General features: G+C 48.3%; 1 protein-coding gene across 1 annotated transcript in view; it reads left to right on the top strand.

Moving 5' to 3' along the window:
* Positions 1–23843, top strand: part of rapsn (receptor-associated protein of the synapse, 43kD) — a 61153-nt gene extending 37310 nt beyond the window's left edge. Inside the window, exons 3-6 of the mRNA XM_038807230.1 lie at positions 338–460; positions 3244–3297; positions 19558–19757; positions 23405–23843. Of these exons, the coding sequence (XP_038663158.1) occupies positions 338–460; positions 3244–3297; positions 19558–19757; positions 23405–23477 (450 nt within the window). The 3' untranslated portion in view covers positions 23478–23843. The remainder of the gene's footprint in view (positions 1–337; positions 461–3243; positions 3298–19557; positions 19758–23404) is intronic.
* The last annotated feature ends 363 nt before the right edge of the window (positions 23844–24206 follow it).

Raw genomic sequence — 24206 nt, 5'->3', positions numbered from 1 at the left:
TCATCTTGCATCATTGACTTTGCATATATGTGAGTTCGTGAAACCCACCTCTTCACTCACCTGTGAAGGAGCTGCGCTCCGAAAGCTAGTGATTCGAAACAAACCTTTTTAACTTTAACCTGGTGTTGGAAGATTTCTAACTGTCTCTCTTTTATACCACATGAACTAACAGTCTTTTAGTAAATTTTGTCGCCAGGCCTTTCACATTGTGTAAGTAAGGCAGGGCCCTAAAGCACAATGATCCACAGTACTCCATGATGGTCAACCAGACACACAGCACTCAGGTGAGAGGGAATGCTGTTGCCTGTTTCATTGAAATCTGACTCCTCTTTTGCAGAAAGCGTTACCTCGTTATGACTCTGCACTCAGCATCATGGCAGAGATTGGGAACCGCCTGGGGCAAGCCCAGGTTCTGATGGGAATTGCAAAGTGTTGGCTTCTTCGGAAGGAGCAGGACAAGGTAGGAGACAATATCCAGAGCTGATTGGCTGGTCAATGTGCAAACACACTCATGCACTGATCTTTCAGTTAGTACCAACTGTGGAGGTGATACTGATTTATTAAGTGATAGAGGTGGGCAGGTGGACATTATTTCAGTAGCACACTTGTGGGTGACTACTCGGCTGGATTGGCAGAGGACCAGCAGGTGATACATTGACTGTTCTTCGTCCACTACAGATGATGTGGCGATGCCAGAGAGTCTGTTTGGCTTGTAAACCAGGAATTTTAAAAGCAGTCATACAGACACTAACTCAGGCTTTTAACAATTACTGCACCAAATATATATACACAAGATATCTGAAAGTCCTACATTCATCACACAGAGAAACAAATGTGATTTGAGGAAAAAAACTTTTTTAGGTTGGGTCTGGAACGCGCTGCTTGGAAGTATGGTGGAGGCAGGTCCAATCGAGGTATTCAAAAGGGCATTAGATGTTAATTTAAATAGAAACAATGTGCAGGGGTACGGGGAAAAAGCAGGGGAATGGCATTCAGTCATGATGCTCATTTGGAGAGTGGGGGCAGACATGATGGGCCATATGGCCTCCTTCTACACCGTAACAATTCTCTCAATCTGCGGCAATTCTCCCACCTTGACGGTCAGAACAATAAACTCCTCACATCATTTCCCATCAATGGGATACCCATTATTGCATCCTGGGATATTCACCCCAGCCCCGCCCACCAGGAAACTCGCTGCTGGCAGGAAGGGAATAATCCAGCCTGTGTGTATCTGTGTCTCACTCCTGATTCACTCTGATTCTCACTCAGGTCCATGATGTTCCGCGAGGGATGTAAATAAATACACATGGGTCTTAATGACCCATTTGTGTCCATTTAATGGGCCTGGTGCCCGATACTCCAGCCTTGTGTAATTGTCTGCTCTCTGCGGCTGATAATCACGTCGCTGATCATTTCTGGTCTGTACCAACATGGCCCGAGTGTGGTGGACCCCTTGGTGGGCTAAGGGGGTAACTCCCTAAAGGAGAGAGACCCCTGTAATAGGCGGACCACCCACATGGACCCCTGGGTATGTGGGCAGCATGGGAGCATTGTGGTTAACACAATTGCTTCACAGCTCCAGGGTCCCAGGTTCGATTCCCGGCTTGGGTCACTATCTGTGGGGAGTCTGCACATCCTCCCCGTGTGTGCGTGGGTTTCCTCCGGGTGCTCCGGTTTCCTCCCACAATCCAAAGATGTGCAGGTTAGGTGGATTGGCCATTCTAAATTGCCCTTAGTGTCCAAAATTTCCCTTAGTGTTGGGTGGGGTTACTGGGTTATGGGGATAGTGTGGAGGTGTGGACCTTGGGTAGGGTGCTCTTTCCAAGAATCGGTGCAGACTCGATGGGCCAAATGGCCTCCTTCTGCACTGTAAATTCTATGATTGAATAGCGGGTCCCCACAGGGAGCCCTGTAATACGGAAACACCCACAGGGTTCCCTGTAATAGGGAAATCCCTCCCAACAGGAACACCTGTCATAGGGAAACCCCCCACAGGGACCCTTGTACAGGCACCCCCATCAAGGTTCAGTGACCTAAGTGATGATACCCCAATGTTGTAAACATCGATCTCACATCAAAGAGAGATAAGTGCATTCCAATCACTCAATCATGTGAATGCACTGCACTTACCTCTCTTTGATGTGGTCAATGTTTGTAAACATTGGGGTTTCACCACTTGGACCACTGATGTGAATAGAGATGAATGAATCAAAGCTGCAGATGGTTTTTACGGGCTGTCAATCAAGGACCACTGTTGGAAATCTATGAATGGCTTGCAGCTAATGGATCTGTGGGAACCAGACACCAGTCACAGCGGTTCTCCTTCGAGGAATGGGCCCATGGATAGTCGAGGTAACAGCTATAATTCTTCTCACTGCTTCTGTCTGGACTGCTCTCAAGCTTCCAGACAGGCGTCTCTTTTCTGGGAGGATGGGGTCTGTGTGTGTGAGGGGTTATCCATGGGGAGTTCATTTAACCAGGGGATTCCTGTGGGGATTCTCCCTATTCCAGCGGTCCCTGGGGGAGGTGGGGTCTCTCTATTTCAGGGTTCTCTGGTGGAGTCTCCATATTACTGGGGTCCCTGGGGGGAGGGGGGGTCCTTGATAGTGGGGGAGAGGGCAGCCAGTGCATTGTGGTGGGTTGTAGCAATTGATTAGGCTTGGATGGTCTCTACCAGCATGGCCCTGGCATGGTAGACCTTGCGGTGGGTAAAGGGTGTAGCTCCTTGGGGGAGCTACTCCCTCATTCACCTGAGGAAGGAGCAGTGCTCCAAAAGCTAGTGTTTGAAACAAACATGTTGGACTTTAACCTGGTGCTGTAAGACTTCTTACTGTGCTCCCTGTTGGCCCATTGTGAGGTCCACCATGCCAGGGCCATGCCAGTAGAGACCGCAAGTGACCCACGTGATTCCTGGGGATCAGAGAATCACGGAGGGCTAGAGCATAGGATGCTGGGTCCCTTAAAGGGATGCAAATGTGCCATTACAACCCATTTACATTCATTGACCTGCTCCCGTTGGTGCGTGGAGTGGACCTCGATTCCAGGGGCTATAGCTTCGGTTTCGGGTCGCGCCTGGGGTTGATTCCGATTTTGTCCCGACACTTGATTCTCCGTCCCATGGGGTACATGATCCGGCATCCTGGAATGGAGAATCCTGCCCTTTGTCTCCCTCCTGATTCACTTGGTGTCTTATTCCTGATTCACTCTGTCTCACTCCTGGATTTACATTGTGTCTTTTAGGCACTAGTGATGGTGGACAAAGTGGAAGAACTGGCTGATGCTGTGGGTAACAAGGTAAGAGTTGTTGTGAATGTTGCTTCAACAGGAATATAATGGAACATTTCTCCCTCAAATATTCCAGTCTGATGTAGTGGGAATAAATTGACATCAATGTCAATGTCAAAAGCCTATCCCAGGATGCCGGATCGCGTACCCCATGGGACGGAGAATCAGCTGTTGGGACAAAATCAGAATCAACCCCAGGCGCTGACCCGAAACCGAAGCTTCAACCCCTGGAATCGAGGTCCACTCCGCGCACCATGGGTCTGAATCTTTTGATCCTGGGAGTGTTGAATCACTCTGTCAGTCACTGGGTTACTGAATGAAACCTGATTCAATAGTCCAACTGTCACTAAAATCCTGAAACTGTCCACCCCCCTCCCAAAACCGTCCACCCCGCCTTAAAACTATCCACCCCCCTTAAAACTGTCCAGTCCCTTCCTGAAACTGTCCACCCCCCCTCAAAACAAAATGAGGCAGGAACTTTAAATTGGGGCGGCTGTTTGAGGGGAAGTGAACATCTGATATGTGTCTTTCAGTTGATTAGAATTCAGGACCGGGATGTTCCTGTGAGGATGAAAGATAAGTATGGCAAGTTTCCGGAATCTTGGATAACAAGGGATATTGTGAGCGTAGCCAAAAAGAAAAAGGAAGTATTTGTAAGGTCAAGAAGGCTGGGAACAGTCGAAGCCCTTGAAGAATGTAAAGAAAATAGGAAGGAGGGCTACTAACGGTCATGTAAAGTCCTTGCAAACAAGATTAAGGAGAATCCCAAGGCTTTATAAGTACTTAAAGAACAAGAGGGTAGCCAGGGAAAGGGTTGGCCCACTGAAGGACAGGGGAGGGAATCTATATGTGGAGCCAGAGAAAATGGGCGAGGTATTAAAAGAGTATTTTGCATCAGTGTTCACCAAAGAGAAGGGCTTGGTAGACGATGACTCTGGGGAACAGTGTGCAGATAGTCTGGATCATGTATGTCTGGGTCATTGTTATGGGCCAGGGTTTAGAGAACCCCAAAGTGTATCATGGAGTTCACCTGATGCATAATCCAGCAGGGGGCAGCAGAGCAGAGTTTCTGATTGGCTGTTCCGGGGAGATTTGCGGGGAGATTTGCATACGTGCAGTGCGGTCAGCGTAAGTTGAAGGTGCACCTGCATCAGTGACCCGAGGAGTTCGACGGAAGTCAAGCATCCAGCAGGGGGCAGGAGAGCAGAGCTTCTGATTGGCTGTTCCGGGGAGATTTGCATACGTGCAGTGCGGTCAGCGTAAGTTGAAGGTGCACCTGCATCAGTGACCCGAGGAGTTCGACGGAAGTCAAACATCCAGCAGGGGGCAGCAGAGCAGAGCTTCTGATTGGCTGTTCCGGGGAGATTTGCATACGTGCAGTGCGGTCAGCGTAAGTTGAAGGTGGTTTGTGAAGGGGCTGTTCTCGAGTGACAGCTTTACCCGAAACACTACTTACGTAGTGTCTCCCACCCATCCTCCTCCTCTAACCAAAAAAAAAAGTTCTGTCTGTTGGATTGCTAAACTAACAAGTTTTTATTTTTATTTTTCAGTAGTTGGGAAGTTAGTTCAGTGGGAATGGAGGCTAGGGCAGTTGAATGTTCCTCCTGCAGAATGTGGGAGGAAAGAGTCATCTCTAGTGTCCCTTCTGACTACATCTGCGGGAAGTGCACCCAACTCCAGCTCCTTGAGAGCCGCGTTAGGGACCTGGAGCTGGAGCTGGATGAACTTCGGATCATTCGGGAGGCGGAGGAGGTTATTGAGAGGAGTTATAGGGAGGTAGTCACACCTCAGATAAAAGAAGAAGGTAGATGGGTTACCGTCAGGGGAGGGAGAGGGAACCGGCAGGTAGTGCAGGGATCCCCTGTGATCGTTCTCCTCTATAACAAGTATACCGTTTTGGATACTGTTGCGGGGGACGACTTACCAGGGGTAAGCAATAGGGCACAGGTCTCTGGCACAGAGTCTGTCCCTGTTGCTCAAAAGGGAAGGGAGAAGAGGAACAGAGCACTTGTCATTGGGGACTCCATAGTTAGAGGAACAGACAGGAGGTTCTGTGGGAACGAAAGAGACTCACGGTTGGTGTGTTGCCTCCCAGGTGCCAGGGTTCGTGATGTCTCTGATCGTGTTTTTGGGATCCTTAAGGGGGAGGGGGAGCAGCCCCAAGTCGTGGTCCACATAGGTACCAACGACATAGGTAGGAAGAGAGATGGGGATTTGAGACAGAAATTCAGGGAGCTAGGGTGGAAGCTGAGATCTAGAACAAACAGAGTTGTTATCTCTGGGTTGTTACCCGTGCCACGTGCTAGTGAAGTGAGAAATAAGGAGAGAGAGGAGTTGAACACGTGGCTACAGGGATGGTGCAGGAGGGAAGGTTTTGGTTTCCTGGATAATTGGGGCTCATTCTGGGGTAGGTGGGACCTCTACAAACAGGATGGTCTTCACCTGAACCAGAGGGGTACCAATATCCTGGGGGGGAGATTTGCTAGTGCTCTTCGGGGGGGTTTAAACTAATTCAGCAGGGGGATGGGAACCTAAATTGTAGTCCCAGTGTACAGGATGTTGAGAGTAGTGTGGTCAGGGATAGGGTTAAAAGTTCGAAAGAGGGCACCGGCAAGCAGGACGCTGGTTTGAAGTGTGTCTACTTCAACGCCAGGAGCATCCGGAATAAGGTGGGTGAGCTTGCAGCATGGGTTGGTACCTGGGATCTCGATGTTGTGGCGATTTCAGAGACATGGGTAGAGCAGGGACAGGAATGGTTGTTGCAGGTTCCAGGATTTAGATTTTTCTGTAAGAACAGAGAAGATGGTAAAAGAGGGGGGGGGTGTGGCATTGTTAATCAAGGAAAGTATTACGGCGGTAGAAAGGACGCTTGAGGACTCGTCTACTGAGGTAGTATGGGCCGAGGTTAGGAACAGTAGAGGAGAGGTCACCCTGTTACAACTCGTCTATAGACCTCCGAATAGTTCCAGAGATGTAGAGGAAAGGATTGCAAAGATGATTCTCGACAGGAGCGAGAGTAACAGGGTAGTTGTTATGGGGGACTTTAACTTTCCAAATATTGACTGGAAATACTATAGTTCGAGTACTATAGATGGGTCAGTTTTTGTGCAGTGTGCGCAGGAGGGTTTTCTGACACAGTATGTAGACAGGCCAACAAGGGGCGAGGCCACATTGGATTTGGTACTGGGTAATGAACCGGGCCAGGTGTTAGATTTAGATGTAGGTGAGCACTTTGGTGATAGTGATCACAACTCGGTTATGTTTACTTTAGCAATGGGCAGGGATAGGTATATACCGCAAGGCAAGAATTATAGCTGGGGGAAAGGCAATTATGATGCTATTCGGCAAGATTTAGGATGTATAGGATGGGGAAGGAAACTGCAGGGGATGGGTACAATCGAAATGTGGAGCTTTTTCAAGGAACAGCTACTGCGTGTCCTTGATAAGTATGTACCTGTCAGGCAGGGAGGAAGTTGTCGAGCAAGGGAACCATGGTTTACTAAGGAAGTTGAAGCACTTGTCAAGAGGAAGAAGAAGGCTTATGTTAGGATGAGACATGAAGGCTGAGTTAGGGCACTTGAGAGTTACAAGTTAGCCAGGAAGGACCTAAAGGGAGAGTTAAGAAGAGCGAGGAGAGGACACGAAAAGTCGTTGGCGGATAGGATCAAGGAAAACCCTAAGGTTTTCTATAGGTATATCAGGAACAAAATAATGACTAGAGTAAGATTAGGGCCAATCAAGGATAGTAGTGGAAAGTTGTGTGTGGAATCAGAGGAGATAGGGGAAGCGTTAAATGGATATTTTTCGTCAGTGTTTACACTGGAGAAAGACAATGTTGTCGAGGAGAACACTCAGGTTTAGTCGACCAGGCTAGATGGAATTGAGGTTCAAAAGGAGGAGGTGTTAGCAATTTTGGAAAATGTCAAAATAGATAAGTCCCCTGGGCCAGATGGGATTTATCCTAGGATTCTCTGGGAAGCCAGGGAGGAGATTGCAGAGCCTTTGTCCTTGATCTTTAGGTCGTCTTTGTCGACAGGAATAGTGCCGGAAGACTGGAGGATAGCAAATGTTGTCCCCTTGTTCAAGAAGGGGAGTAGAGACAACCCTGGTAATTATAGACCTGTGAGCCTTACTTCGGTTGTGGGTAAAATGTTGGAAAAGGTTATAAGAGATAGGGTTTATAATCATCTTGAAAAGAACAAGTTGATTAGCGATAGTCAACACGGTTTTGTGAAGGGTAGGTCATGCCTCACAAACCTTATTGAGTTTTTTGAGAAGGTGACCAAACAGGTGGATCAGGGTAAAGCTGTTGATGTGGTGTATATGGATTTCAGTAAGGCGTTTGATAAGGTTCCCCACGGTAGGCTATTGCAGAAAATACGGAAGTATGGGATTGATGGTGATTTAGCGGTTTGGATCAGTAATTGGCTAGCTGAAAGAAGACAGAGGGTGGTGGTTGATGGCAAATGTTCATCCTGGAGTTCAGTTACTAGTGGTGTACCACAAGGATCTGTTTTGGGGCCACTGCTGTTTGTCATTTTTATAAATGACCTGGAAGAGGGTGTAGAAGGATGGGTTAGTAAATTTGCAGATGACACGAAGGTCGGTGGAGTTGTGGATAGTGCTGAAGGATGTTATAGGATACAGAGGGACATAGATAAGCTGCAGAGCTGGGCTGAGAGGTGGCAGATGGAGTTTAATGCGGAAAAGTGTGAGGTGGTTCACTTTGGAAGGAGTAACAGGAATGCAGAGTACTGGGCTAATGGCAAGATTCTTGGTGGTGTAGATGAACAGAGAGATCTCGGCATCCAGGTACATAAATCCCTGAAAGTTGCCACCAGGTTAATAGGGCTGTTAAGAAGGCATATGGTGTGCTAGTAGGGGGATTGAGTTTCGGAGCCACAAGATCATGCTGCAGCTGTACATAACTCTGGTGCGGCCGCTCCTGGAGTACTGCGTGCAGTTCTGGTCACCACATTATAGGAAGGATGTGGAAGCTTTGGAAAGGGTTCAGAGGAGATTTACTAGGATGTTGCCTGGTATGGAGGGAAGGTCTTACGAGGAAAGGCTCAGGGACCTGAGGTTGTTTTCGTTAGAGAGGAGAAGGCTGAGAGGTGACTTAATAGAGACATATAAGATAGTCAGAGGGTTAGATAGGGTGGACAGTGAGAGTCTCTTTCCTCGGATGGTGATGACCAACACGAGGGGACATAGCTTTAAATTGAGGGGTGAGAGATATAGGACAGATGTCAGAGGCAGTTTCTTTACTCAGAGAGTAGTAGGGGTGTGGAACGCCCTGCCTGCAACAGTAGTAGACTCGCCAACTTTAAGGGCATTTAAGTGGTCACTGGATAGACATATGGATGAAAATGGAATAGTGTAGGTCAGATAGGCTTCAGATGGTTTCACAGGTCGGCGCAACATCGAGGGCCGAAGGGCCCGTACTGCGCTGTAGTGTTCTATGTTCTATGTTCTATAACTTTTAATAGATTGTGGTATGGGGAGCACACGGCCCACATGACGGGTGTGGTACAGCAGAAATAGAAAAGTATTTTTTAAAGTAAAACAATGTTTATTCTATGAACTCAAGTTAACCTTTTTAAGCCATACAGTGAACATCTTAGCAACCATTAATTCAAATACAACCCCCAAAGACTACAGCACTAAGTATTCTTTTAAGCTTTCCTCTTAACATTTTCCTTCTATCCCAGGTTACTGAGGGAAGTGAGAGAGGAAATAGCTAGGGCCTTAACAGATATCTTTGCAGCATCCTTGAACACGGGTGAGGTACCGGAGGACTGGAGAATTGCTAATGTTGTCCCTTTGTTTAAGAAGGGTAGCAGGGATAATCCAGGGAATTATAGACCGGTGAGCCTGACGTCAGTGGTCGGGAAGCTGCCGAGAAGATACTGAGGGATAGGATGTATTCCCATTTGGAAGAAAATGGGCTTATTAGTGATAAGCAGCATGGTTTTGTGCAAGGAAGGTCACGTCTTACCAACTTAATAGAATTCTTTGAGGAAGTGACAAAGTTGATTGATGAGGGAAGGACTGTAGTTGTCAAACACATGGACTTCAGTAAGGCATTTGATAAGGTTCTCCATGGTAGGCTGATGGGGAAACTGAAGTCTCATAGCTAGATGTATGTAGAACTGGCTGGGCAACAGGAGACAGAGAGTAGTAGTGGAAGGGAGTTTCTCATAATGGAGAACTGTGACCAGTGGTGTTCCACAGGGATCCGTGCTGGGACCACTGTTGTTTGTGATATACATAAATGATCTGGAGGAAGGTATAGGTGGTCTGATTAGCAAGTTTGCAGATGATACTAAGATTGGTGGAGTAGCAGATAGTGAAGGGGACTGTCAGAGAATACAGCAAAATATAGATAGTTTGGAGAGTTGGGCGGAGAAATGGCAGATGGAGTTCAATCCGGGCAAATGTGAGGTGATGCATTTTGGAAGATCCAATTCAAGAGCGAACTATACGGTAAATGAAAAAGCCCTGGGGAATATTGATGTACAGAGAGATCTGGGTGTTCAGGTCCATTGTACCCTGAAGGTGGCTGCGCAGGTCGATAGAGTGGTCAAGAAGGCATACGGCATGCTTTCCTTCATCGGAAGGCATATTAAGTACAAGAGTTGTCAGGTCATTTTACAGTTGTATAAGACTTTGGTTCGGCCACATTTGGAATACTGCGTACACTTTACCAAAAGGATGTGGATGCTTTGGAGAAGGTGCAGAGGAGGTTCACTAGGATGTTGCCTGGTATGGAGGGCGCTAGCTGTGAAGAGAGGTTGAGTAGGTTAGTATTATTTTCATTATAAAGACGGAGGTTGAGGGTGGACCTCATTGAAGTCTACAAAATCATGAGAGGTATAGACAGGCTGGATAGCAAGAAGCTTTTTTCCCCCAGAGTGGGGGACTCGATTACTAGGGGTCACGATTTCAAGGTGAGAGGGGGAAGGTTTAAGGGAGATGTGCGTGGAAAGTTCTTTACGCAAAGGGTGGTGGGTGCCTGGATCGCTTTGCCAGCGGAGGTGGTAGAGGGGGGCACGATAGCTTCATTTAAGATGCATCTAGACATGAATGGGCAGGGAGCAGAGAGATACAGATCCTTGGAAAATAGGTGACAGTTTTAGATAGAGGATCTGGATCGGCGCAGGCTTGGAGTGCCGAAGGGCCTGTTCCTGTGCTGTAATTTTTCTTTCTTTTTGTTCTTTTAACATCCATAAGACTTAAAAACCAAACATTTAACAGAAGCACCTCAGGTTTGAGAACAGTTACCACGTTGAAATTAGCAAATGAACATTCATAAACTTGCAGGGATTCGTACACATCCTGCTGTGATTGTAGCTGCTCCGAAACTAAAACACACCCTGCAGCAAAAAGCCTAAAGTGGAAGTAAAAAGCTGACACAGCCCAGCTCCACCCACTCTCTGACATCACTGCAGTAAAGACACCCATTTCTTAAGGTACTCTCACTACAGATATTTATATACACACCCATTTGTAAACACCCATTTCTTAAGGTACTCTCACATGACATCTCCCCCCGCAAGAGAAAGAAAAATAAACCATCAACTTCAAGATGGTTTCATTTTTCACCATCCTTTAAAAAATGCACACAGTAAATATACTTTTACATTTTTAAAAAAAACACACGCAAACAGGTATAATAATATGGTCCATTTTATTTTGGTCGTCTTCCTCCAACTGGAATCCTTCTCGATTGATAGTCTCTTTGAACAAGAAGGTCTCTGCATGATCCATCCATTCCTCTATGCCTCGGCATTTCTCTTTAAAGTCAGATACTTTAGTTCAATCTGATCACAGAGCCCCTTGTAATTCTCCAACACAGGAGCATTGGTTATCACAGCTATCAGGCAGTCAAATGCCTGTTGAAAGTCCGCTGTCCACTGAAATTTTTGACGTTTCTTCAGCAAGTCTATCACGCTACCACGTTACAAACATTTGTCACAATGTTCGATCAAATCACTCCTGCCAAGAAATCGCATTATTTCCCTTCGTCATGACAGTATGGGAAACTCCTCAATAACTGTTGGTTTCACATCCCGTGTGACCACTCGACCCTGTCCGACTGTATAGCCAAGGAAGTGACTTGGGCTTTTCCAAATTCACTTTTGGCTAGGTTTATCACCAAACCCGCCTCCTGAAGTCGATCGAATAACTCATTCAGATGTTTCAAATGTTCTTTCCATGTCTGGCTGAAAATTACCAGATCGTCGATGTATACCGCACAATTGGGTAATCCTGAAACAACTTTGTTAGTTAACTGTTGAAATGGGGCGTTTTACATGTCAAATGGCATAACATTGAATTGGTATATACCATCTTGAGTCACAAAAGCTGAAATCTCCTTCGCCCTTTAGGATAAAGGTACCTGCCAGTAACCTTTAAGTAAATCCAGTTAAGAAATAAAAGCTGATTGTCCCACTTTCTCAATGCAATCCTCCAAACGTAGGATAGGATAAGAGTCCGTTCTTGTAACTGCATTAACCTTTCTATAGTCCACATGCAATCATTGGGTACCATCTGGTTTAGATACCATCACTATGGGTGAGCTCCATTGGCTGCAACCCACTTCAATTATGCCATTTTTAAGCATACTCTCAATCTCTTTGTTCACCTGTGCCAATTTTAAAGGGTTAAGTGTTGATGGATGTTGTTTGATTGGAACAGCATTTCCCACATCAACATCATGTAGAACCATTTTAGTACTTCCCAGTTTATCTCTACAAACATGCCCATGTGATATCAATAACTCTTTCAGGTCAGTCCGTTTTTCCTCTGGAAGGTAACTCAACAATTTATCCCAATTTAATTGTCCAATTTATATTGAGGTATGTCAAATTCACAGTCATCTGGATTTGGTTCATCACTTTGAGTTAGAATCATTAAAACCACCTCCTTTTTCTCTCCTTCCCTTTCAAAGTACCTTTTAAGCATATTCACATGACACGCTCGGTGAGTCTTCCTTCTAACTGGTGTTTTTACCACTTAATTCACCTCACTTAATTTCCTTTCAAGCTGAAAAGGTCCACAAAACCTAGCTTTTAAAGGTTCACCTACCACTGGTAACAACACTAAAACTCTATCTCCACTGTCAAAACTACAAACTTTGGATTTCGTGTCCGCAACCCGTTTCATCACATTTTGTGCAACTTTTAAATGTTGTCCAGCCAAATCACCTGCTCTATTTAATTGTTCCCGAAAATTTGACACATAATCCAATAATGTAATTTCCGATTTCTCACTCACCAATTTTTCCTCAATCAATTTGTGGTCCTCTTACCTCATGACCAAAAGTTAGTTCAAAAGGACTGAATTTGGTTGACTCATTAGGTGCATCCCTAATTGCAAACAGTACGAATGGAATTCCTTTATCCCAATTCTCTGGATAATCTTGACAATAAGCCCTCAACATTGTCTTTAATGTCTGATGCCACCTTTCTAACGCTCCCTGTGATTCTGAACGGTACGCAGTTGATTTAAATTGTTTTATTCCTAAACTGTCCATAACTTCTTTGAATAACCTTGAGGTAAAATTTGATCCTTGATCCGATTGTATTTCTGTGGGTAGTCCGTATCTAGTAAAGAATTTAAGTAACTCTTCCACAATCATTTTAGCTGTAATATTACATACTGGAATGGCCTCTGGAAACCTAGTAGACACATCCATTATAGTCAAAAGATATTGATTCCCACCTTCGTTTTAGGAAGCGGTCCTACACAATCAATTAGGACCCTTGTAAAAGGTTCCTCAAATGCTGGAATGGGTATTAAGGGTGCTGGTTTAATCACTGCTTGTGGTTTCCCTATCACTTGACATGTGTGACATGATTGACAAAATTTAACATCATCTTTATGTAGCCCAGGCCAATAAAAATGTTTTTGTATTTTAGCTTGAGTTTTCCTTATTCCCAAATGACCTCCCACTGGTACCTCATGTGCAACTTGTAACACCTCCTTTCTATACTCCTTGATGAACTTCTGCCCACTTTTCATCCACCTGCATGTGTAAAAGACTCCATTTTCTCATCAAGACATCACTTTTACGGTAATAAGACTCTGGTATACACTCTGATTCCTCTTCTGCATATGCTTTCTGATACATCCGATTTATTTCTACATCTTTCTGTTGTAACTCCGCCAATTTTCCTGAACTAAAAATATCCGCCTCATCCTCCACCTATTCTTGTTCTTTTTCAACCATCTGATCAAACATCTTTTCTGATAATGGCACTTCAACTTTGTCTTCACTCTTTGATTTCTCCTCTTGTCTTAGCCTGTGGCTTTGCGACCTTGTCACTACACAATCCGGAAAAACCCCAGGATATTCGCCCTTCAACACTTCAGTTGTCTGATTTTCCACTGGCTTATCCACCACAGTAGGCATCACTCCCAACTGCGATCCAGCTATATCATTACCCAAGATATACTGTATTCCTGGACAAGATAGTTTATCTATTACTCCTATTACCACTTCACCACTCTTCACTGGACTTTCCAACCTTACCTTATATAATTGAACACTACTCCTCTCACCATGAATTCCACATATTACCACCTTTTCTGGCAACATTCTCCCCAGACTATATAATTCCTCATCTCTTACCATTAAAGATTAACTAGCTCCCGTATCTCTTAAAATTCTTTACCTGCTCCTCCTGATACACACGAGTAAACTTTACCCACACAAGTAAATTCTTTAAAGAGATCTGGCACCTTCTTCTCAATCACCTCTTCAACAGGCTGTACAATCTTATGCACCTCCATCGCTTCACTTGGGCTTTCCTTTACCACTTTAACAAACCCCACTGTCTTATCCTGTTTTACCACATCAGCCTTCCCAGTGCTTATCTTCAACCACCAACGCTGTGACTTTACATGGCCTAGTTTATTACAATGAAAACATTTGAAACTTTTCATTTCTTTTCCACCTTCCTGGATTTCTTTTTTAATCTGAGGAACACTCTCCTGATTATCTCCCATCAGATCACCTTTACCTTTACCACTTCAGTATTTCTCATGTCCCAGTTTCTATCCCTCACAGGCTTAAACTGATGTCGGAAAGCAAGGTTTGATTTATGAACTAATTCATTATCATCTGCCATTTCTGCTGCTAATCTCGCAGTTTTAACCCTCTGCTCTTCCACATGAGTTCTCACTACATCAGGAATTGAATTTTTAAACTCCTCCAAAAGTATAATTTCTCTGAGAGCTTCATAGATTTGGTTTATTTTCAAAGCCCTTATTCACCTATCAAAATTATTCTGTTTGATCCTTTAAAACTCCTTGTATGTTTGACCAAAGTCTTTCCTTAAATTTCTAAACCTTTGTCTGTAGGCTTCAGGCACGAGTTCATATGCACCCAAGATGGGTTTTTTTCACCTCCTCATATGTCCCAGATACCTCCTCCAGTAGAGATGCAAACACTTCACTGGCCCTACCTACCAGCTTTGTTTGAATCAGTAATACCCACATGTCCTGTGGCCATTTCATTTGTTTAGCTACCTTCTCTAATGAAATGAAAAAGGCTTCTACCTCCTTCTCATCAAACCTTGGCAATGCTTGGACATGTTTAAATAGATCCCCACCAAGCCTTCGACTATGACACTCTTTCTCAGTATCCTCATCACTATCATCCAACTGTATGTTTCCCTTTATGCCTGCCAATTTTAACTGACTGTCATGTTTCATTGCCATTTTCTGAAGTTCAAACTCTCTATCTCCCTTTTCTCTTTCTTTTTCCTCTCTCTCTCTTTCGTATTCAAGCTGCTTTAATTCTTTCTCATGTTTCATTTGTTTAATTTGTAACTGAATTTTTGCCATTTCCAATGAGTCAAACTGTATCTCAGGCAACTTTAAATCCTTAGCCACCGCCATAATTACCTCATCTTTTTGAATTTTGTCAGGTAATATTAACTGCAATGTTTTTGCCAAATCTAACAGTTTGCTTTTAGTCTCTGTCCGTAAAGGTACTGCGTGTGACCGGCTCCACCCCCAAAATCTTCAGAGCCTCTGAAAGAGCCACTGTCCACAAAACCCTCCCTACTTAAAACTAAAATAACACACCTGAAAAGCAACAACAATATGCTCACTCCTCACTGTCTTTAAGTTCACTAAGCCAATCCAATAGATTGACATTTATCCCAGGTGAGCCCCCAATTTGTTATGGGCTAGGGTCTAGAGAACCTCAAAGTGTATCATGGTGTGCACCTGACCCATAACCTTTAATAGATTGTGGTATGGGGAGCAAACGGCCCACACTACAGCCGGGATCGAACCTGGGACCTCGGCGCTGTGAGGCAGCAGTGCTGACCACTGCGCCACTGTGCTGCGCTGAAGGGTGCGTCTCTGAATGTAGAGATGTGACTAGTGCCGTTCCTCAGGGATCAGTGCTGGGACCTTTGCTGTTTGTGACGTATATAAATGATTTGGAGGAAAATGTTACTGGTTTGATTAAAGTTTGCAGATGACACAGAGGTTGGTGGAATTGCGGATAGCGATGAGGGCCGTCAGAGAATATAGCAGCATTTGGATCGGTTGGAGACTTGGGCAGAGAGATGGTAAATGGAATTTAATCCGGAAAAATGTGAAGTAATGCATTTTGAAAGGTCTAATACAGATGGGAAATATACAGTAAATGGCAGAACCCTTCAGAGTATTGATAGGCAGAGGGATCTGGGAGTACATGTCCACAGGTCACTGAAAGTAGCAACACAGGTGGAGAAGGTAGTCAAGAAGGCAGTCAAGAAGGCATACGGCATGCTTGCCTTCATTGGCCGGGGCATTGAGTATAAGAATTGGCAAGTCATGTTGCAGCTGTATAGAACCTTAGTTAGGCCACGCTTGGAATATAGTTTCAATTCTGGTTGACACACTACCAGAAGGCTGTGGAGGTTTTGGAGAGGGTCCAGAGGATTTACCAGGATGTTGCCTGGCATGGAGGGCATTAGCTATGAGGAGCGGTTGAATAAACTCGGTTTGTTCTCACTGGAACGACAGAGGTTGAGGGGCGACCTGATAGAAGTCTACAAAATTATAAGGGCCATAGACAGAGTGGATAGTCAGAGGCTTTTCCCCAGGGCAGAGGGGTCAATTACTAGGGGGCATAGGTTTAAGGTGTGTGAGGCAAGGTTTAGAAGAGATGTACGAGGCAAGTTTTGTTACACAGAGGGTAGTGGGTGCCTGGAACTCGCTGCCGGAGGAGGTGGTGGAAGGAGATACGATAGTTACTTTTAAGAGGCGTCTTGACAAATACATGAATAGAATGGGAATATAGAGATGTGGTCCTGGAAGGGTCGGGGAATTTAGTTCAGACGGGCAGCATGGTTGGTGCAGGCTTGGAGGGCTGAAGGGCCTGTTCCTGTGCTGGAATTTCTTTGTTCTTTGGGAGATGCAGGACATGTGTGCCAGGGCCAACGTGCATGGGACGCTCTGATCGTCTCCAGGTTCACCGATGGGGGGGGGTGCTGGCTAGGGACACCAGCACCGGATCCGACCCCCCCACCTCTGCTCTGCGATGAGTTCCGGTGCACCGCATCATATGACAACCTCTGACTCCTAGCCACGGGAGCACTTCCCACCATCCATTTGTGTGATCCCTGCATGCGAGCTGGCCATTCCATCACACAGTCGCACAGGATCCCTGGGGTGGTGGTGGAGGGGAAGGCTGGAGCCGGGGGGGGGGGGGGTTGTTCAGGAGTGGGAAGCCCAGGACACCCACAACGTCCGCCTATTCCACCCTCTCACATTCCCTCTCTGGCCAACCCAGACCAACCCACCCTTCACACCCATCTGACAGAGCACTGAGGCAGGTTGTAAAAGTGATAACAACTGTTTAATGTGACAAAGTTTATACAGTTACCTGCCCTCGACCTAATTACTGAACTGTGTCCTGCACCTGTACCAAATTAACTGGTGTCTAACTTTCTGGCCTTCTGGTCCCTAACATTACGTCTAGGTGGATCCCGGATCGTACATCAGGAGTGGAGGCAGCCTGCTGTGATTCCCGCCCTGCGACCTTGGTCCCCATTGGCAAGTGTCTTCTGGGGAGACTCCCTGCACAGGCCCGGCTGCTGCTCGGGTGTCCCAGGTGGCATGTTGCTCGATGGCCCCCGGGCTACTCCATGGAACAGGGCTGCGAGCAGAGCTATTCCCTTAGGCTCCCCACCACCTGCCGCTGCCAGTCCTGCAGGTCCGCTCTGGTCTTGACCAGGGTCTGCATGCTCACAGCTATGGAGCACAGAGTGTGCACCATCTCCATCTGGGACTGCGCCACATCACGCTGCGACTGTGCCACCTTCTGGGTTTGTGTCACATCAGCCAGTGACTGCGCCATCTCCTTCTGGGACTGGGCCACCCCTCTCTCTGCGTCATGTCAGCCAGCGCCTGGGCAATGCCGCCGACGTTCCCAGCCATGGCCTCCTGTGACTGGGCCACGCTGAGGTGCCACTGCAATGTCCAGGTGGCTCTGGGACATGGCTGCCCTGTCCTGGGCCTCGGCCAGTGCCTGCACAGAATGCCCCAGGCCTTTGGCATGCTGATTCATAGCCACAACCGTCGCCCAATGCCTCCATAGTGGATGCCACCCGTGCGGCGTTGGCCCGGGTGGCACACATGGTCGGCACCACCTCCTGCTCCTGCACGCGGTTGGACTCCTCCACCTGCACCTGCAGGTACTGGACGCTCGCCGACAACCCCTCATGTAGTCCCTGGCTCTGCAACTGGATCTCCACAATTGATGGGACTGTTCGTTCCGGAAGCCCAAAACCAGTCTGGACGGCAGCTGGTTCCTGGGGTCAGTCCTGCCCCCCGATCGTCCGCCCCCTCGGCTGCTCCTATCTCCACCTGCTGTACCGGATCAGCTGTGTGGTGCGCACCAGATAGTGTCCCAGGAGCCTCTTCACAAATGTGCCCAACTGAGGTGAGTGTCTCTGGGATGGTGGAGGGTGTTGGGAGACAGCTGTGACAGAAAGTCAGTGTCATCATTGGACTCGAGCTCCAGGGTGTCCTGAGTCTCAGGCGGTTGGCTGGTGTCTGAGCTGCTCATTTCGGTGCTCACGTCAAGGGGGGCCCACCGCCTGTGGCACTAACTGGCTGTGGGCGACACCAGAGGGACTCGCCCATCTCTGGTGTCTGTTGTTTGAGTGTTTGGTGTTTCTGAGTGTCTGGTGTGTGTGACTGGCTGGTGTTTGTGAGTGTCCGGTGCTTGAGTGTCCGGCGTGTGGTGTTTGTGCCTGTCTCAGTTTGTGACTGGCTGGTGGTTGTGACTGGCTGGTGTTTGTGACTGGCTGGTGTTTGTGACTGGCTGGTGGTTGTGACTGGCTGGTGTGTGTGACTGGCTGGTGTGTGTGACTGGCTGGTGGTTGTGACTGGCTGGTGGTTGTGACTGGCTGGGCTGGTGGTTGTGACTGGCTGGTGTTTGTGACTGGCTGGTGTTTGTGACTGGCTGGTGGTTGTGACTGGCTGGTGTGTGTGACTGGCTGGTGTGTGTGACTGGCTGGTGTGTGTGACTGGCTGGTGGTTGTGACTGGCTGGTGTTTGTGACTGGCTGGTGGTTGTGACTGGCTGGTGTGTGTGACTGGCTGGTGTGTGTGACTGGCTGGTGGTTGTGACTGGCTGGTGGTTGTGACTGGCTGGGCTGGTGGTTGTGACTGGCTGGTGTTTGTGACTGGCTGGTGTTTGTGACTGGCTGGTGTGTGTGACTGGCTGGTGGTTGTGACTGGCTGGTGTTTGTGACTGGCTGGTGATTGTGACTGGCTGGTGGTTGTGACTGGCTGGTGGTTGTGACTGGCTGGTGGTTGTGACTGGCTGGTGTTTGTGACTGGCTGGTGGTTGTGACTGGCTGGTGGTTGTGACTGGCTGGTGTTTGTGACTGGCTGGTGGTTGTGACTGGCTGATGGTTGTGACTGGCTGATGGTTGTGACTGGCTGGTGTGTGTGACTGGCTGGTGTTTGTGACTGGCTGGTGGTTGTGACTGGCTGATGGTTGTGACTGGCTGGTGTTTGTGACTGGCTGGTGGTTGTGACTGGCTGGTGGTTGTGACTGGCTGGTGTTTGTGACTGGCTGGTGGTTGTGACTGGCTGGTGTTTGTGACTGGCTGGTGATTGTGACTGGCTGGTGGTTGTGACTGGCTGGTGGTTGTGACTGGCTGGTGGTTGTGACTGTCTGCCTGTCTCAGTTTCTGACGGTCCCTTTTTACTCTTGAGACTGATGCATGTTCTCTGTTATCTCTTGCTGCAGTTGTATATGTTGAAGGCACACTGTCTGAGTGAGACCATCTATCGAACAAAGGGCTGTCAGCAGCTTCTCCGTGAACATGTTGTCAAATTCCACGAGTGTATGGAAGATATGGAGTTATACTGTGGGATGTGCGGGGATTCAATTGGAGATAAGAACTCTCAGCTCCAGGCACTGCCATGTTCCCATCTCTTTCATCTGAAGTAAGAAAAGTGGGAATGTTTTAGTAATGCCTGTCTCCGCTTCCGTGTGTCTGGGCATCAGATACAGAGGGTCAGTACTGGGGAAATACTGCACTGTCAGAGGGTCAGTACTGGGGAAATACTGAGGGAGTGCTGCACTGTCAGAGGGTCAATACTGAGTGAGTGCTGCACTGTCAGAGGGTCAGTACTGAGGGAGTGCTGCACTGTCAGAGGGTCAGTACTGAGGGAGTGCTGCACTGTCAGAGGGTCAGTACTGAGGGAGTGCTGCACTGTCAGAGGGTCAGTACTGAGGGAGTGCTGCACTGTCAGAGGGTCAGTACTGAGGGAATGCTGCACTGTCAGAGGGTCAGCAGAGAGGGAGTGCTGCACTGTCAGTGGGTCAGCACTGAGGGAGTGCTGCACTGTCAGAGAGTCAGTAGAGGTGCGTGCTGCTCTGTCAGAGGGTCAGTACTGAGGGAGTGCTGCACTGTCAGAGGGTCTACTGAGGGAGTGCTGCACTGTCGGTGGGTCAGTACTGAGGGAGCGCTGAACTATCAGAGAGTCAGTACTGAGGGAGTGCTGCACTGTCAGACGGTCAGTACTGAGGGAGTGCTGCACTATCAGAAGGTCAGTACTGAGGGAATGCTGCACTGTCAGAGGGTCAGTACTGAGGGAGTGCTGCACTCTCAGTGGGTCAGTACTGAGGGAGTGCTGCACTGTTAGAGAGTCAGTACTGAGGGAGTGCTGCGCTGTCAGAGGGTCAGTACTGAGGGAGTGCTGTACTGTCAGAGGGTCAGTACTGAGGGAGTGCTGCACTGTCAGTGGGTCAGCACTGAGGGAGTGCTGCACTGTCAGAGGGTCAGTACTGAGGGTGTGCTGCACTGTCAGAGAGTCAGTAGAGGTGCGTGCTGCTCTGTCAGAGGGTCAGTACTGAGGGAGTGCTGCACTGTCAGAGGGTCAGTACTGAGGGAGTGCTGCACTGTCAGAGGGTCAGCACTGAGGGAGTGCTGCACTGTCAGAGGGTCAGTACTGAGGGAGTGCTGCACTGTCAGAGGGTCAGTACTGAGGGAGTGCTGCTCTGTCAGAGGGTCAGTACTGAGGGAGTGCTGCACTGTCAGACGGTCAGTACTGAGGGAGTGCTGCACTGTCAGAGGGTCAGTACTGAGGGAGTGCTGCACTCTCAGTGGGTCACCACTGAGGGAGTGCCGCACTGTCAGAGGGTCAGTACTGAGGGAGTGCTGCACTGTTAGAGAGTCAGTACTGAGGGAGTGCTGCACTGTCAGAGGGTCAGTACTGAGGGAGTGCTGTACTGTCAGAGGGTCAGTACTGAGGGAGTGCTGCACTGTCAGTGGGTCAGCACTGAGGGAGTGCTGCACTGCCAGAGAGTCAGTAGAGGTGCGTGCTGCTCTGTCAGAGGGTCAGTACTGAGGGAGTGCTGCACTGTCAGAGAGTCAGTACTGAAGGAGTGCTGCACTGTCAGAGAGTCAGTACTGAGGGAGCACTGCACTATCAGAGAGTCAGTAGAGGTGCGTGCTGCTCTGTCAGTGGGTCAGCACTGAGGGAACATAGAACAGTACAGCACAGAACAAGCCCTTCGGCCCTCGATGTTGTGCCGAGCCATGATCACCCTACTCAAACCCACGTATCCACCCTATACCCGCAACCCAACAACCCCCCACCCCTTAACCTTACTTTTTAAGGACACTAAGGGCAATTTAGCATGGCCAATCCACCTAACCCGCACATCTTTGGACTGCTGCACTGTCAGAGAGTCAGTACTGAGGGAGTGCTGCTCTGTCAGAGGATCAGTACTGAGGGAGTGCTGCACTGTCAGAGGGTCAATACTGAGGGAGTGCTGCACTGTCAGAGGGTCAGTACTGAGGGAGTGCTGTACTGTCAGAGGGTCAGTACTGGGGGAGTGCTGCACTGTCAGAGGGTCAGTACTGAGGGAGTGCTGCACTCTCAGTAGGTCACCACTGAGGGAGTGCTGCACTGTCAGAGGGTCAGTACTGAGGGAGTGCTGCACTGTTAGAGAGTCAGTACTGAGGGAGTGCTGCACTGTCAGAGGGTCAGTACTGAGGGAGTGCTGTACTGTCAGAGGGTCAGTACTGAGGGAGTGCTGCACTGTCAGTGGGTCAGCACTGAGGGAGTGCTGCACTGTCAGAGGGTCAGTACTGAGGGTGTGCTGCACTGTCAGAGAGTCAGTAGAGGTGCGTGCTGCTCTGTCAGAGGATCAGTACTGAGGGAGTGCTGCACTGTCAGAGGGTCAGTACTGAGGGAGTGCTGCACTGTCAGAGGGTCAGTACTGAGGGAGTGCTGCACTGTCAGTGGGTCAGCAATGAGGGAGTGCTGCACTGCCAGAGAGTCAGTAGAGGTGCGTGCTGCTCTGTCAGAGGGTCAGTACTGAGGGAGTGCTGCACTGTCAGAGAGTCAGTAGAGGTGCGTGCTGCTCTGTCAGAGGGTCAGTACTGAGGGAGTGCTGCACTGTCAGAGGGTCAGTACTGAGGGAGTGCTGCACTGTCAGTGGGTCAGTACTGAGGGAGTGCTGCACTGTCAGAGGGTCAATACTGAGGGAATGCTGCACTGTCAGTGGGTCAGCACTGAGGGAGTGCTGCACTGTCAGAGGGTCAGTACTGAGGGAGTGCTGCACTGTCAGAGAGGCAGTAGAGGTGCGTGCTGCACTGTCAGTGGGTCAGCACTGAGGGAGTGCTGCACTGTCAGAGAGTCAGTACTGAGGGAGCGCTGCACTGTCAGAGGGTCAGTACTGAAGGAGTGCTGCACTGTCAGAGAGTCAGTACTGAGGGAGTGCTGCACTATCAGAGGGTCAGTACTGAGGGAGTGCTGCACTGTCAGTGGGTCAGCACTGAGGGAACATAGAACAGTACAGCACAGAACAAGCCCTTCGGCCCTCGATGTTGTGCCGAGCCATGATCACCCTACTCAAACCCACGTATCCACCCTATACCCGCAACCCAACAACCCCCCACCCCTTAACCTTACTTTTTAAGGACACTAAGGGCAATTTAGCATGGCCAATCCACCTAACCCGCACATCTTTGGACTGCTGCACTGTCAGAGAGTCAGTACTGAGGGAGTGCTGCACTATCAGAGGGTCAGTACTGGGGGAGTGCTGCACTGTCAGAGGATCAGTACTGAGGGAGTGCTGCACTGTCAGAGGGTCAGTACTGAGGGAGTGCTGCACTGTCAGAGGGTCAGTACTGAGGGAATGCAGCACTATCAGAGTGTCAGTACTGAGGGAGCGCTGCACTGTCAGAGGGTCAGTACTGAGGGAATGCAGCATTGACAGGGTCAGTACTGAGGGAGTGCAGCATTGACAGAGGGTCAGTACTGAGGGAGCGCTGCACTGTCAGAGGGTCAGTACTTAGGGAATGCAGCATTGACAGGGTCAGTACTGAGGGAGCGCTGCACTGTCAGAGGGTCAGTACTTAGGGAATGCAGCATTGACAGGGTCAGTACTGAGGGAATGCAGCATTGACAGAGGGTCAGTACTGAGGGATGGAATGGTGAACTCCTTGCTCTGAGGTTGATCCAAACCTTTGCATTTTCAGAAAAATGCATCCTGTGAGGTTCGATGCTGAGTTGATATTTGTTGCTGCTGGCTGTAGTGGAGCCCAGACTCTCTCTAATGCTTGGTCTTTTTGTTCCAGATGTTTACAAAGAAGTGGAAGCCGAGGTTGTCCAAACTGCAGACGTTCAGCTGTGAAACCTGGTTACGTGTGATGAGGACAACACATGAAATTCTTTCCTTATCCAATCATTCACCAAGAGCGCGAGACTCTGAAGGTGGAATGACAAAAACCCAGAAGCAATACTTTGAGGAGCAGTTAAGTGACTGACTGGAGCGGCCTCAGAGTCAGCACCCTGCCAGTGGGTGATTTCAATGCCAGTTTTGAACACTGGTCAGATAGCAATCAATGTGCCAGCTATACCCACAGGGTGTATTCAATCCCAGCTGAGGCAGAGACCTGACTCCAATCTACCCGGATTCAACCTCTGACAATTGATTGGTTTTATCAATGCCGCTGGTGTGTTAGCCTGAAGGTTGAACATTGGGATTAAATGAACGGGGAGGCCTTTTTGAATGTTTGTTGGATTTTGTCACATTTTAATATTTCATTCTCATCTCAGTATGAATTCAGGCAGCGATTCTTCCAGGTTCAGCTCAACTTGTGTCATTAAAATGTCTTTGTTCTTAGAAAGAGAAAACACTGGAAATCTAAAGGCCAACATTCACCCTCACCCCCTCCTGAACCCCAACATCCACCCTCACCCCCTCCTGAACCCCAACATTCACCCTCACCCCCTCCTGAACCCCAACATCCACCCTCACCCCCTCCTGAACCCCAACATCCACCCTCACCCCCTCCTGAACCCCAACATCCACCCTCACCCCCTCCTGAACCCCAACATCCACCCTCACCCCCTCCTGAACCCCAACATCCACCCTCA

Source organism: Scyliorhinus canicula, chromosome 9 (assembly GCF_902713615.1).
Source record: "Scyliorhinus canicula chromosome 9, sScyCan1.1, whole genome shotgun sequence".
Lineage (NCBI taxonomy): Eukaryota > Metazoa > Chordata > Chondrichthyes > Carcharhiniformes > Scyliorhinidae > Scyliorhinus > Scyliorhinus canicula.
Note: the sequence above shows the minus strand (reverse complement) of the source record. Positions and strands in the feature narration are given on the sequence as shown.